The sequence below is a fragment of the Hemiscyllium ocellatum genome, chromosome 2 (assembly GCF_020745735.1).
Source record: "Hemiscyllium ocellatum isolate sHemOce1 chromosome 2, sHemOce1.pat.X.cur, whole genome shotgun sequence".
In the NCBI taxonomy this organism is placed as follows: domain Eukaryota; kingdom Metazoa; phylum Chordata; class Chondrichthyes; order Orectolobiformes; family Hemiscylliidae; genus Hemiscyllium; species Hemiscyllium ocellatum.
Window position 1 is genome coordinate 38,967,802 of NC_083402.1, and position 15,018 is coordinate 38,982,819.

General features: G+C 43.5%; 1 protein-coding gene across 2 annotated transcripts; it reads left to right on the forward strand.

The window, feature by feature from the left end:
• The first annotated feature begins 2,406 nt into the window (after positions 1 to 2,406).
• Positions 2,407 to 14,659, forward strand: gcnt4a (glucosaminyl (N-acetyl) transferase 4a). Of its 2 annotated transcripts, none has more exons than XM_060835959.1 (2): positions 2,407 to 2,905; positions 9,741 to 14,659. In XM_060835959.1, the coding sequence occupies exon 2, from the start codon at positions 9,742 to 9,744 to the stop codon at positions 11,104 to 11,106; it is 1,365 nt and encodes a 454-aa protein (XP_060691942.1). In that variant the 5' UTR covers positions 2,407 to 2,905; position 9,741; the 3' UTR covers positions 11,107 to 14,659. The 2 variants fall into 2 exon arrangements, with proteins under 2 accessions (XP_060691942.1, XP_060691932.1); XM_060835949.1 differs by lacking the exon at positions 2,407 to 2,905 and adding an exon at positions 5,806 to 5,908.
• Positions 14,660 to 15,018: the final 359 nt, after the last annotated feature.

The following is a 15,018-nucleotide window of genomic DNA, read 5'->3' on the forward strand; positions in this document are numbered from 1 at the left end:
GGGAATACGAGATGGCATTTTTGCAGGAGGTAGGGTGGGAAGAGGTGTAATTCAGGTAGCTGTGGGAATCAGTGGGTTTGTAAAAAATGTCAGTGTCAAGTCGATCGTCATTAATGGAGATGGAGAGGTCCAGGAAGGGGAGGGAGGTGTCAGAGATGGTCCACCTTCTCCCTAGCCTCACCGCCCCATTTATTTATCCACCCTGGATGCTCCCTGCCTCCATTCCTGTTGAACGGCTTTTGCCTGAAATGTCATTTTCCTGCTCCTCGGATGCTACCTGACCTGCTGTGCTTTTCCAGCACCACTCCAATCTAGATTGAGTGAAGTGCAGGTAAAGTGCTGCTTCACCTGGAAGGTGTGTTTGGGCCCTTGGATACTGAGGAGGGAGGAAGTAAGTGGACGGATGTTATACTTTCTGTGGATGCAGGGGAGGCTGCCATGAGGCTGTGGGAGGATGCTGGGAGTGAGGGATGAGCAGATCCAGGGTCTCCCAAAGGGAACGGTCTCTGCAGAAAGCTGACAAAGGAGGGCAGAATTGGTGGCTAATGATCCTCTGGATATGGATTCTGGTGGGATGGGAGTTAAGGACAAGGGGGAGCCTACTGCTGTTGTGGAAGGGAAGTGAAGGGGTAAGAGCCAAACCATGAGAAACAGGCCTGAAATGGCTGAGGGCTCTGTCATCCACGGTGCTGGAGAATCCTTAGTTGAGGAAGAAGGTGGCCATTTCGGAGGCTCTCTTGTTGAATTCAGCATCATCGGAATAGAGGTGACAGAGATGAAGGAACTGGCAGAATGGAATAGAGTCTTCACAGGAAGTAGAGTGTGAGGATGTATAGTCCAGGTAACTGTGAGAGTTGGTGGATTTGTGGGGAATTTATGAAAGACCTGTGGCCAATCCTCAGCACAGTGAATGTTGAGTGCATCTTTCCTTTGCAGAAGAATGCAAAACCTGGGCCATTATTGAAAACAACTGATTCACTCTTCAATGGACAGAACTGTAACTTCAATCTGGAAGTTGTGAAGCAGCTACAACTAAAGATGAATATCCTTTTCTCTCTGGTTCCAACCTTGGCTGATGAGATGAATATTCTTTCTTTCTGCTGGCATCAATATCCTAGAATTTGAATCAGCCTGAATGATCACCCCATTATTCTCAGTGGATGTCTGCCCAAAGGCTTAAATTGCTGCTAATTTGGCACTCAACTGGGAATCTCACAGAAAGGCCACATGACTGACTGCTCTGGGACTCTTAACTGAGAGATTTGTGCTGTAGAAGATTTTTTTTCTCTGAGGTTCAGGTTAAGCTGTGCTGCTGGAGTTGAATAAAACGAGCTTTGCATTATAACTAACCGCCTTGCACATTATCTGAGAGTGATGGTGGCGTTATGTTTTGGCTATTTCCCTGCACTGATATCCATTAAGTGGATCACACCCCCATCCTCAAATATTGCGACACTATCAGCAAAATGTAGATTTGAAATGAATGTTCACAGTAGATTGGAGTTCTGACATGCTGATATGGATTAGCCAAAGGCTACTTTAACAAGAAACTTCAGTCTATTCCTATAGCGCAAATGTCTGACATGACTTTGACCCTGCAGCTGAAACAGTGTCCCCCCCAAAGTTTAGTCCAATTTAATCAATTCCAGAGAGCCTCTGATTCCAGCCTATTGCCATCGATTAGAATTAGGCTCCGATACTGATCCAAGGAACGTAGAACTTACCCGCCTCAACACCATGATTCCAGAAGAAGCAAAATATTGCTAGAAGACTGAAATACAAAGTCCTGGAGAAACTCGGCAGGTCTGGCAGCATTTGTGCAGAGAGAAAAACGGAGTTAACATTTCGAGTCAAGTGTGGGTTTTGTTTTCTCCAAGTGTTTAGCTTATCTCTTCCTCAGGGTGATAGTTTGAACAACAAATTGGACTGAGGAAATTCCTGCAGCTCCTTCAGAAAACCCACCCGAGTGTCTCTCATTGGGAGCGATTTTCTAAAATGTGTTGAGCTTTGATAAAGGGTCCGTTAGTCTCGAAACGTCAGCTCTTTTCTCTCCTTACAAATGCCGCCAGACCTGCTGAGATTTTCCAGCATTTTCTATTTTGGTTTCAGATTCCAGCATCCGCAGTAATTTGCTTTTATTCTAAGAGGCGTTTGTTCGTGCCCCGTTTCCTAATGCTTTTCCAAACAGCTTGTCTATAGCGTCTTCTTGTTTAGTAAAACTTTTTAAAAAGCTTTACACTGGAGCGATTATGGAACTGAGTTAAGTAAATGACAAGTGAGCAAAAGTCATCACTTCCAACGTTGTGTCTATATCCTTTACAGCGTTAAAAATCACCCAACATTAGGTTATAGTTCAAATGGGTGTATTTGAAAGGATTGTACTACCTTTCAGAGCAACTTTGTCCATTCCAGTCCAACACCGGCACCTCCTGCACAGGGAACGTGAACACTCACCACTTTGTAACCATGAGTTGAATAAGGAGGGGGGGTTGCAGATAGAGGGAAACCAGTGTTTTCCCGGTTTGGGAGATGGCTGGTGGGTGTGTCTCTGTTGTGATCAAATCTATGGCGTGCCGTACAGTGCTCCACAAGACCCAGTAGATTGGACAGGACGCGGGGAAACAGCGGAGAGCTGCAGTCCGAGTCGATGCTCCGAAGCGAATGACAGCAGCCTGGCTGGCTGACGGAAAGCTTTAGCGCCGCTCCCCCCCTGCCAGTCCCGGGGCCGGGAAGCCGAAAGCGGCAGCTCCATGAAGGAGCTGGCGGCGAACGGAGCTGCTGCAGAGTTCCCTCGGAACATTCCCAAAGAGTCCAGCGCCACTATACTTTCGCAAGTGACTCTGCTTGGATGTGGGGGGGTGTGTGTGAGAGAGAGATAGAAACACAGGCTGGCAGACAGACAGAGGTAAGCTGGAGGGGGTAGGTCCTATGGAGGACAGGGGTCTCACTGACAGCTCGTGGGGTGGGCCATGGTGGAGACTGGGACCTTTCTTGGTCTTGAAGTCAGAGCCATTCCAGGATAAAGGAGGCGAGCCAGTCTCCCCCATGTGAACTCCCCACCTTGTGCACTTGGGTCTAGCCCCGTGTGTGGACTTGCTCGGTGGAGTTAGTCAGTTATTCGGTTTTGGCCTGTTTCCCCAGCTGGAGTTGATATTCGCCTGTTGGTGGGTGGGACGTGTCAGTGGTGACCCGTAACTGGTTCAAGTAGCGGCCAACTGTGTGATCCGTTGGCTTGGCAGAGTAGGAACACATTACTGCAGTTGCTGCAATCTGTACTGAAAAGAGAAAAAATACTGGAGATCACAGTGAGCCCTTCACCTCCTCCCTCACTCCACAAAATGCTCAACTGAGTCCATTTCTACTTTTCTTGGAATTTCAAAGCGAGCTCTTCGGGTTTTTTTTTGGGAAATGGGAGTGCAGTCACCGGCCGAGAGGAATCTGAAAGGGTTCTCCCCATCAAGGATTGAGCGTTTCAGGTTTCATTTTTTTATTTCAAGGCACCTACTTCCGCAATCTCGCCTCGGCTTGAAGTTTCGCCAGAGGAACACATGGCACAGGAGTTGAGCCCTGCTTCCCATCAGCTTCCTCACTACTCGTGACACAATCTTTTCCGGAAAGAGTCGGTTGAACCAGCCCTTAAGGAACTCAGCAGGACCGCCACCAGCCAGGCAGAGAGATCAGGGCTAACATTTCGGTTCCAGTGACCCCTTAATCTTTGAATTCTGGCCCAGCCCTTCTTTCAGATGAAGTAAATTGCTGGAAACTGACTCTCTTTTAGTTTGTTCGAAATCTCTTCAAAAAAGAACACTTTATCTCGCTTTTCATCCGTTAAAAATCTGTAATTTGATACATGAAAAATAGTTAAATCTATTTTTAAAAACAACGACACACGAGCTGAATTATAGAGGTGATGGGAGTATGTGACGCGCCCTCCTGACATCAGTGGGGTTTGGTTTGGGAGCACTGTCCATTGGCTGAATACATGCAGATATAAAACATATGGGACGGTGGCTGTGGTCATTGGAGGTCAGTCAGCTCAGCTCCAGGACATCTCTGCAGGGATTTCTCAGGGCGGAGACCTAAGTCTAAACACCTTAACATGCTTCATCCATGGTTTTCCCTCTATCATTCGGTCAGAATTGGGATGTTTGCTGATGATTGCCACGTTTAGCACCATTTGCAATGTCTCCGATATTGAAGCTATTTATGTCCGCATTTGGCAAGACCTGGACACATCCAGATTTGAGTTGATGTTGGGAAATAGCATATATGCTCCCGAAGTGATCATCCCCACCGTCACATCGTTTGTAAGAACTGAGGCCAACAATACCCCAACTTAATTCAAAGGTGTTACCATCACTGAATGTCTCCACTAGTCACATCTTGGTGGTGATGGGAGATGGTGACGTAGTGTTGTCCCTGGATTAGTGATCAAGTGGTGCAGGCTAATGATCTGAGGAAGTGCATTCAAATCCCATAGTAGCCTGGAAATAGGGATTTCACTGAATGGCTACAGGGCTTCCTGAAGGGTAATAAGACAGAGGTTGTTGTACACATTTGGTGTCAATGATGTAGGTAGAACGAGGGATGAGGCTTTACATCAAGAGTTCAGGGAGCCAGGAAGTAGATTAAGAAGCAAGACCTCCAAGGTTGTAATCTCAGGATTACTCCCAATGCTACAGGCTAGTGATTACAGAAATAGGAAAACAGGGCAGCTAAACACATAGCTCAAGAGTTGGTGCAGGAAGGAGTGTTTTAGATTCTGGGATCACTGGGTCAGTTTCTGGGGAGGATGAAAGTGGGATGGTCTGAACCAGAATGGGACTAACAGCCTTGCAGGTGGGTTTGCTTGTGCTGTTCAGCAGGGCCAGGGGTCACAGTGGGTTAGTTCAATAGCAACTTAGCAGAATTTAGCGGAACTCTCTCTGCCTTGGTTCCTTTTCTATGTTGTGTCACGAGAGCGAGGCAAGGCTAGATGGCCTATACTTTAAAGGCAAGAGTATGATAAGTAAGACAGATGAGTTGAGGGTGTGGTTAGACTCGTGGAACTGTGATGTTGTTGTTGCCTTCACAGAGACGTGATTGAGGAAGGGACAGAACTGGCCAATCCAGGCTCTGGGATCTTCAGGAAGGACAGGGAAGGGTATAAATGTGGAAGTGTTGTTATGTTATTAGTTAGGGAGTCAGTTACTGCAGTAATGAGGGATGATATTGAGGACAGATTGTCAATGAGGCTTTGTGGGTAGAATTTAGGAATTAAAAAAGGGGTCAGTCACATTGTTAGGAGTGAATGATAGACCCCCAAAGAGTCAGTAAGAAATAGAGGAGCAGAAATGTAGACAATTCACAAAGGCATGTAAAAGTATTAATAGGATCATTATATTAGGGGCTTCCGATACCCCAATATCAGTTGGGATAATTATAGTGTAATGGGTTTAAAAGGAGCAGATTTCTTGAAATGTATTCAAGAGAACTTTTTATGTTAACATGCCAATGGTCGAACATGGAACAGTGCAGTGCTGGACCTCATTCTGGAGAATGAAGGCAGACTGGTGTTTGAGGTGACAGTGGTGGAGCATCTTAGTAACAGTGACCACAACACTAGAATTCAAGAAGATGGACTGTGAAGTTCTTGAGCAGATTGATATAAAAAGAAAGGAGAAGATATTGGAGATCTTGGCAAATTTAAAACTGGACAAATCCCCAGATTCGGATGAGATGTATCCCAGGCTGCTTTGGGAAATGAAGGAGGAAATTATAGGGGACCTGACCCAAATCTTCACATTGTCTGTGGCCACAGGAGAGGTGCCAGAAAACTGGAGGAAAGCAAATGTCGTTCCACTTTAAAAGCAGGAGGATAGCAATAAACCAAGAGACTATGGACCAGTGAATCTAATATCAATACAGGGTAATTATTGGAGAAAATAATGAAAGAGAAAATTAATCTCCAGTTTGAGAGGCAAGGTTTGAACAAGGATAGTAAACATAGCTTTGTCAGAGGGAGGTAATATCTAACAAATCGGGGTACATAGAAGATGGAACACCATGTCTGTGCCCACCATGATGCCATTCTAAACTAATCCTGTTTCCCTGTCCATGGTCCATATTCCTCTATTTTTTGCTTGTTCATGTGTCCATCTAAATGCCTCTGAAGCATCACTATCTGCTTCTGTCACCTCCCCAGCTGCATGTTAACATCCTCTGTGTAAAAAGTAGTGCAGTTGATGTCATTTAATATGGATTTCAGTAAGACATTTGGTCCCACATGGGAGACTGATAAAGAAGGTCAAAGCATATGGGATTCAGGGTAACTTGGTAAGTTGGATCCAAAATTGGCCTTATGGCAGGAGACAGAGTGGAGTGATAGAATGCTGTTGGTAAGACTGGTGTCCAATGGTGTACCACCGGAATCACTGTTGGGTTCATTATCTTGCTTGATATTCATAAATGATATTGAGAAGAATGTGGGAGTGATGGTAAGTATCTTTGTGGATGATTCAAAGAGTAATTGGATAGTTGACAGTGAGAGGAAGGTGTTAGATTGCAGGAGGAGATAAATGGATTGGCCAGATGGTCAGATCAGTGGTAGATGGAATTTAATCCTTATAAATGTGATCTATTACACTTTGAAAGATGGAATGAGACAAGGGAGAACTCAATGAATGGTAGGATGGTAGTAAGCTCAGAGGAACAGAAGGGTGTGGTTAACACTGCTGCCTCACAGCACCAGGGACCCGGGTTCAATTCCCACCCCGGATAACTGTCTGTGTGGAATTTGCACATTTTCCTCTTATCAGCATGGGTTTCCTCCGAGTGCTCCGTTTTCTTCCCACATTCCATAGATGTGCAAGTTAGGTGAATTGGCCATGCTAAATTGCCCGTAGTACGAGGTGCATTAGTCAGGGGTAAACGTAGAGGAATGGGACTGGGTGGGTTGCTCTTCAGAGGGTCAGTGTGAACTTGTTGGGCTGAAGGGCCTGTTTCCACACTGTAGGAAATCTAATCTAATCTAATCTTGGAGTTCTTGTCCACAGATCCCTGAAGGTGGCAGGTCAGGTTAATAGGGTAGTTAGGAAGGCATACAGAGCACTTGCCTTTATCAGTAATAGCATACATTGTAAGAACAGGGATGTTATGTTGGAGCTCTACAGACTTTGGTTTAACCACAGCTGGAGTACTCTGTGCAGTTCTAGTCATCACACTATAGGAAGGACATGATTGCACTGGAGGGGGTGCAGAGGATATAAACCAATATGTTGTTTGGGATGGAGCATTTTAGTTGAATAAGCTCAAGCTTTTCTTTGGAGTAAGTGGAGATTGAGGGGGGACCTGACTGAGGTATATAAAATTTTGAAGGGCATGACGAGGGTGAATAGAAAGCAATTGTTTCCTTTTGTTGAAGGATTAATAACAAGGGTGCATAATTTTAGAGTGAAAGGAATGAGTTTAGAGAGGATTTGAAGAAAACCTTTTTCACCCAAAGGTGGTGGTCTGGAATGCACTGTCTGGGCGGGTAGTTAAGGCAGGTAACCTTACAACCTTACAAAAGTACTTGGACGATCATTTGCAATGTCATAACATCAGGGCTCACTGGCCTAATGTGGGACAGTGGGACTACTGTAGTAGGAGTTTATTTTTGGTTCCTGACCTGCAACAGTAGCACTCCTCTCTTGTCCAGGCTGCCTGCCTAGTAAACAGAGAAGTTACCAAATAAGAGGCTGGCTCCAAAGAGAATGTACCATTAAGTGCAGGCTCAGTATCCCATTTCACACATACCTGCCTTCAATATAGGAAGAGATAACTGGAGTCACAGAGTCATAGAAATATACAGCATGGAAACAGACCCTTCAGTCCAACTCATCCATGCTGACCAGATATCCTAACCTAATCTGGTCCCATTTGCTAACACTTGGCCCATATCCCTCTAAATCCTTCCTATTCATATACCCATCCAGATGTCTTTTAGATGTTGTAATTGTACCAGCCTCCACCGGTTCCTCTGGCAGCTCATTCCATTAATGTACCACCCTTTGCATGGAAACGTTGCCCCTTAGGTCCCTTTAAATCTTTCCCCTCTCATCCTAAACCTATCCTCTCTAGTTCTGGACGCCCAACCCAGGGAAGAGACTTTGTCTATTTATCCTATCCATGCCCCTCATGATTTTATAAACCTCTATAAGGTCACCCCCTCAGCCTCTGATGCTCCAGGGAAAATAGCCCCAGTCTACTCAGCCTCTCCTTATAGCTCATAACTTCCAACTCTGGCAATGTCCTTGTAATTCTTTTCTGAACCGTTTCAAGTTTAACAACATCCTTCCTATAGGAGGGTGACCAGAATTACACACAATATTCCAAAAGTGTCCGAACTAATGCCCTGTACAGCTGCAACATGACCTCCCAACTCCTATAGATATAAAGGAGCTCCAAAAAGACAGAGATTTGGATTTGTTCAAGCAGAAATCTTTGAACGTGGCTGAAGAGTTTAACAAATAAATAATTACACTAAAAACAAATAATAAAAACACTTGGGATCCTGATCTTGATAGATGCAGTGGACCAGATGTAATGTTACCCCCTGCAGATGAATTGAAGGCCCAGCAGGCAAGCACCCACTGCCTCCCTCCCTACCTGGTTGATAAAGCAGTGTTTGGGCAGCCTGACTGACAGTGGCTGATTAATGCTCATCTCATCACCACTTGGATTTAACTCTGGGAGACCCATGCCAAGTGTCCAGGTTGTTCCCTCAGCAGTCTTGCTCTGGACCTTTCGATCAGGAGGTGGGGCTAGGGGATCCGGCATCTTGAATAAATCAGCCCTGAAAGTACAAAGTCAGGATGTTATTGCTAAACCTATGTAAAGCACTAGTTCATTCCCAAATGGAGTATTAAGTGTAATTCCGGGCACCGTACTTTAGGGAAAGCTTTGTCAAGGATACTGAAGAGCTTTGCTCATTCCGTAAATTTACTAGCCCTGGTTACAGTTCCACAGAAGATACAGAAGTTTGATCACATGCACCAGCAGTTTCAAGAACAACTTTTTCTCTGCTGTGGTTAGACCGATGAGTGGACTCTCCAACTTCAAATAATGCTGATCTTGTTAATGTTGATCCTGCCTAGCGCACATCCTGTGCAGTATAACTTGTATACCTTACTCTGTCCAAGTTTTTTTTCCACCCTATGATCTGTATGCCCTTGCTCATTATGATCTGTCTGTACTGCTGACAAACAAAGCTTTTCGATGTACTTAAGTACATGTGACAAAAAAAATCAATATATCAATGTATTAACTGGAGAAGCTGAGGTTATTCTCCTTAGAACCATCAAATAGGATATTTAATAGATGTGTTTAAGATCATAAAGGCTTTAGATACAATGAATAAAGTGAAATTATTGTCAAGGGCTGAAAGCACACAGTTAAGATGATTTGAAAAGAAGAACTAGAGGTGACTAGAAGAAAAACCTTTGTACTCAACAAAGGTCTCGGATATTGACTGTACTCTCTAATGGGGGAATGAATGTCAATTTAATTGTGACCTTTAAATCAAAATTGAAAAATTACTTGAAGGTCAAAGATTTTCAAGAATAAGGAGAAAGAATGGTGAGACTAACTGAAGGATTCAAGAAAATGTTGATCTGAATGACTTGATGATTGTATTTAAACTTAAAGCATGAAGTCTTGTATTCTAAATGTTGCCCAAATTTGTTTGTACTGACAGCCAATGGTATTTTTACATTTTGCAGAATGCTTTGCAAGTGTTCCACTGTGAAATTTAAGCTGAAGAAGATCATTTTACTGCTTTTGTCCTTTGCACTGCCTTGCCTATTAAAACTTCTCTACAATCATGGAATGGTCATAGGTTCACAGAAAACATGGTTGGTCGAACCTTTCTGGAGCACCTCTCAGTATGTGCACAATAGAAAGAACAGCAAGTACTTGCAACTAAACCTTCAAATTAATTGCACTGCCATCTATGAATGTAGTCCAGTGGAAGTGGGTAAAACATTAGAAATACGCAAGGGTAATATTATTGACCTGGAAGACGAAGATGTTGAGTTGATGACATCTGACTGTGATCAATATCTTTTGCAAAGAGGATATCGAAACAATCTCATCTCGGAAGTGGAAAAGGAGTACCCTTTGGCATTTTCTATGGTGGTTCATAAAGATGCTATTATGGTGGAAAGGAGCTTAAAAATGATTTACATGCCTCAGAATGTATACTGCATTCATTATGACCAGAAATCCTCAAACTCATTCAAATCCGCCATGGACAACTTAGCTAAGTGCTTTCCGAATGTGTTCATCGCATCAAAGTTGGAATTGGTACATTATGCTCACATTTCCAGACTACAAGCAGATCTTAATTGTTTGTCTGATCTTCTTGAGTCGTCTGTCCAATGGAAGTATGTGATCAACTTATGTGGCCAAGATTTACCTTTGAGGTCCAATTTTGAACTGGTGTCTGAGTTGAAGAAACTGAATGGAGCTAACATGTTGGAATCTATGAAACCCAGCGATACTAAAAAAGAGCGATTCTTGTACTGTTACAAGCTTTCAGATAATTCAAACGAAGATGGACAGATACTCATCAAAACTGATGTTGAGAAGGAGCCCGCCCCCCATAATATTGAAGTATTTACTGGCAGTGCCTATTTTGTTTTGAGTTACGATTTTGTCAAATACATCAATTCCAGTGTGGTGGCCAAAGATTTTCTTGCCTGGTCCGCAGATACATACTCACCAGACGAGCACTTCTGGGCAAGCATGGTCCGGGTTCCTGGGGTGCCAGGTGAGATCTCCCGCTCGGAGGCTGAAGTGACTGATCTGCAGAGTAAGGTTAGGCTGGTGAAATGGAGCTACCTGGAGGAGGCGCTATACCCACCCTGCACAGGCACTCACCGCCGCAGCGTCTGCATCTACGGCTCTGCTGAGCTCAGGTGGCTCCTTGACTATGGCCATTGGTTTGCTAATAAATTTGACTCCAAAGTGGACCCTGTATTAATTAAATGTTTGGAACTGAAGATTAGAGAACGCCAGTACTTTTGGATAGATTTGAATCCTCAAAAATTCTATATTTATAATCATAGTGAAAACTTTTGGGGCTGAAGTAATGTAACATTTTGTGTCAGAGGTGTCCACTAGCTTAAGCTTGAAAGGCAAATACAAAATCAAGTGATGTTCTTTCCAACTTTGTGAAAAGCTGAATCAGTGAATTTACAAAGAGTAACATGAAAATCATATGGGCTAGTGGTATCAACATGGGGCTATCATGAGTTATGAGTTTAATGATGACCATGAAACCATTGTAGATTGTCTGAAAAAAAAACCCATCTGCTTCATTAATAGCCTTTAACGAGGGAAACTTCCACTCTTGTCTGATCTGTTCCACATGTGACTCCAGACCCATAGCAATGTGGTTGACTCTTAACTGCACTATGGGCAATTAGAGATGGCTAATGAATGTCTGTCTAGTCAATATCATCCATATCCTGTTAATAAATAAATAAAACATGCTTGCTAGGTATCAGTTGATACAATTATTGGTAATGGACAGAAGGTGCCAATTATTGAAGTATTAGATATTTCCTTTATCCTGTATGTGAATCTGATACTATCATAGCTCATTGTTCACATGTAGGATGGAGAGTGTACTACACAGTCAATGATAAGAATAAGGGTGAAAACTACAATGGAAATTTCATGTTTTGTATTTTCTATGTTCAGTGTATGATCCTCTGTTGTCCTTGATGCTGGAAATGTAATAATGTTATGCCATAACCGGTATCTCTTAAAGCTGCAAATGATTTAACATGATGCAAGTTAAAGATTGAAGGGTGGAATATTAGATTATTAATAAGGTGCACACCAAAAAGTGGAAACTAAACATGTCATTTTCAGGACACTTGGCTGTGCTTTAATGAAAAGAGGTTGTTTCCTGAAGAACTTGATGTAATAATGTAATCCATTTTCTCATTCAAATGTTTCCTACTGAATGTTTTTCAATAATTTATGGCTTTGGTAATGTGATCTGCTTTGACAATATCAGGTTTGCAGGCTTTGGTAAGCAATTTCCATCAATGTCAAGCCACCGTAGTGTGTCCTGACTTTAGCCTATATGACAATATCTCTCAGCTGCAAGCAGACCTCCAGTAAGTTGGGCCAATTTGCTTTATAAGCAGAATTGAAATTCCCAGAGCCATCAATGTGTAGCATTTACTTGCATTGATTTTGTTAAAAATATCGGTATTGGCATGGGTAAGGAGGGAATAATTTTATCTGAAGGTTCAGTACATGGTGTAAATATTGCTGTGCAACCAAAAAATTGATTTATCTGATGTGATTTTATCATTATGCCCATGTGAAAACTGTAGTGGATTCTTGGTGAATTTGTATTGGGTTGAACATTGGCTTGTTTTTTATTGGATGTTTCAACCCTGAGCCCTGGAATCTACCTGATCTAATGAGATGGAACAGCAAACTAAACTCTGGAGGAATAGACGAAAGTGAGGACTGCAGATGCTGGAAATCAGTTTAGATCAGAGTGGTGCTGGAAAAGCACAGCAGGTCAGGCAGCATCCAAGGAGCAGGAGAATCGACGTTTCGGGCAAAAGCCTTTCATCAGGAATAGAGGCAGGAAGCCTCCAGGGTGGAGAGATAAATGGGAGGGGAGGAGATGACCTGGAGGTTGCAGTGAAAGAGAGACTCACTGAGACTCTTGTGGAGTGAGGAGGAGAACTTCTTCAAGGTAGGCATCCTTGCAAGAGGATTCGCGGTAAGGTTAAAATCAACTAGGCAAAAGTGAGGACTGCAGATGCTGGAAACCAGAGTTTAGATTAGAGTGGTGCTGGAAAAGCACAGCAGGTCAGGCAGCATCCGAGGAGCAGGAAAATCGACGTTTCGGGCAAAAGCCCTTCATCAGGAATAGAGGCAGGAAGCCTCCAGGGTGGGGAGATAAATGGGAGGGCTGACTGAATACATTTTCCTCTGGTTCGCTACTCATGGGTATCAGAATGGAAAAATGTCCCACAAACAGATCAATTAGAGATCGGGTCTAAGGCATATGAGCTGAAAACTCCAGTTCCTGATCTTGGAATGTTAGCATGGAGTGCCTAATATGAGAAAGTAGTCAATTTCTCCACATCCTGATAAGCACAATATTCACAAACCACCAAACCTCACCAAGCACTGCTCCTAATAACATTGAAATGGTGTGGTATGATGGATGAGCTATCTGCTGAGGAAAGGTCAAGGAGGTTGGGCCTGTACTCATTAGAGTTTAGAAGTATAAGAGGAGTCCTTCTTAAAACATCCAAGTTTCTTAGGGGTCATGACAGTGTAGATACAGAAATGTTGTGGGAGAGTCATGAGCCATGGGTATAATCCCACAATAAGGGATCATCCATTTAAGACAAAAATAAAGAAGAATTTCTTCTGTCAGAGTGTAGTGATTGTTTGGGATTCTTTCCTGTAAAGGGCTGAAATGTTGGGACATATAAGTATATTCAAAACTGAGACAGACAGATTTTTAATCAGGAAAGAAATCAAAGGTAATGAATGGGATAAAGTGGATTTGAGGATTGACTGATCAGACATGTTCTCATTGGATGGTACAGCAGACTTGAAGGGCTGAATTAGTCCACTGGCTGCAACATTGTATGAACTTATGTCTTTTTCTGGCCTTGAAGTTGTTTGTTGTTGCTTCCAAGCCTTGCATAAAACATCATTATGGGAAGAGGTCCATAGAAAGGTAATTTAAGAAGGGAAAGCAAAAAAGTTAAATCATGTTGCGGCTGTACAGGACATTGTTTAGGCCACCGTTGGAACATTGCATGCAATTCTGGTCTCCTTCCTATCGGAAAGACGTTGTGAAACTTGAAAGGGTTCAGAAAAGATTTTCAAGAATGTTGCCAGGGTTGGAGGATTTGAGCTACAGGGAGAGGCTGAACAGACTGGGGCTGTTTTCCCTGGATCATCGGAGGCTAAGGGGTGATTTTATAGAGGTTTACAAAATTATGAGGGGCATGGATAGCATAAATAGACAAAGTCTTTTTCGTGGGGTGGGGGAGTCCAGAACTAGAGGGCATTGGTTTAGGGTGAGAGGAGAAAGATATAAAAGAGACCTAAGGGGAAACTATTTCACACAGAGGGTGGTATGTGTATGGAATGAGCTGCAGGAGGATGTGGTGGAGGCTGGTACAATTGCAGCATTTAAGAGGCATTTGGATGGGTATATGAATAGGAAGGGTTTGGAGGGATATGGGTTGGGTGCTGGCAGGTGGGACTAGATTGGTTTAGGATATCTGGTCGGCGTGGACAGGTTGGACCGAAGGGTCTGTTTCCATGCTATACACCTCAATAACTCTATAATAGCTTAATATTACTCTTCCATCTATTTCCTCAATATTTGTTTTCAATCTTTTCAAAGAACATTCTGGTAATTTCTCTGTTGCACATTAGGGTGGCACGGTGGCACAGTGGTTAGCACTGCTGCTTCACAGCGCCAGAGACCTGGGTTCAATTCCCGACTCAGGCGACTGACTGTGTGGAGTTCGCACGTTCTCCCTGTGTCTGCGTGAGTTTCCTCCGGGTGCTCTGGTTTCCTCCCACAGTCCAAAGGTGTGCAGGTTAGGTAAATTGGCCATGCTAAATTGCCCGTAGTGTTAGGTAAAGGGGTAGGGGTCTGGGTGGGTTGTGCTTTGGTGGGTCGGTGTGGACTTGTTGGGCCGAAGGGCCTGTTTCCACACTGTAAGTAATCTAATCTAATTTTTTATTCAACTCCATTTGTGCCAGCAGCAATGTTCCTCTGGAACATCAATATTGTTGAGTTTTGTCGGTCACAAAGAGAGGCTGCAGGTTGCAAAGAGGTTAGTCCACATCAGAATTGGTTTGTACCTAATCACCAAGGCCTACATGGTGAAATAGTCCTGGACTGCTGAGACACTTGCCCACAGATTCATCGTTGGGTCTCTTCGCCTTTTATTTTGGTCTGCTGCTTCTTGGTCCTTTCCCTCTCTATTT

Excerpts from the sequence above, each read along its gene's own strand:
- gcnt4a (XM_060835959.1), top strand. The coding sequence starts at position 9,742 with ATGCTTTGCAAGTGTTCCACTGTGAAATTTAAGCTGAAGAAGATCATT.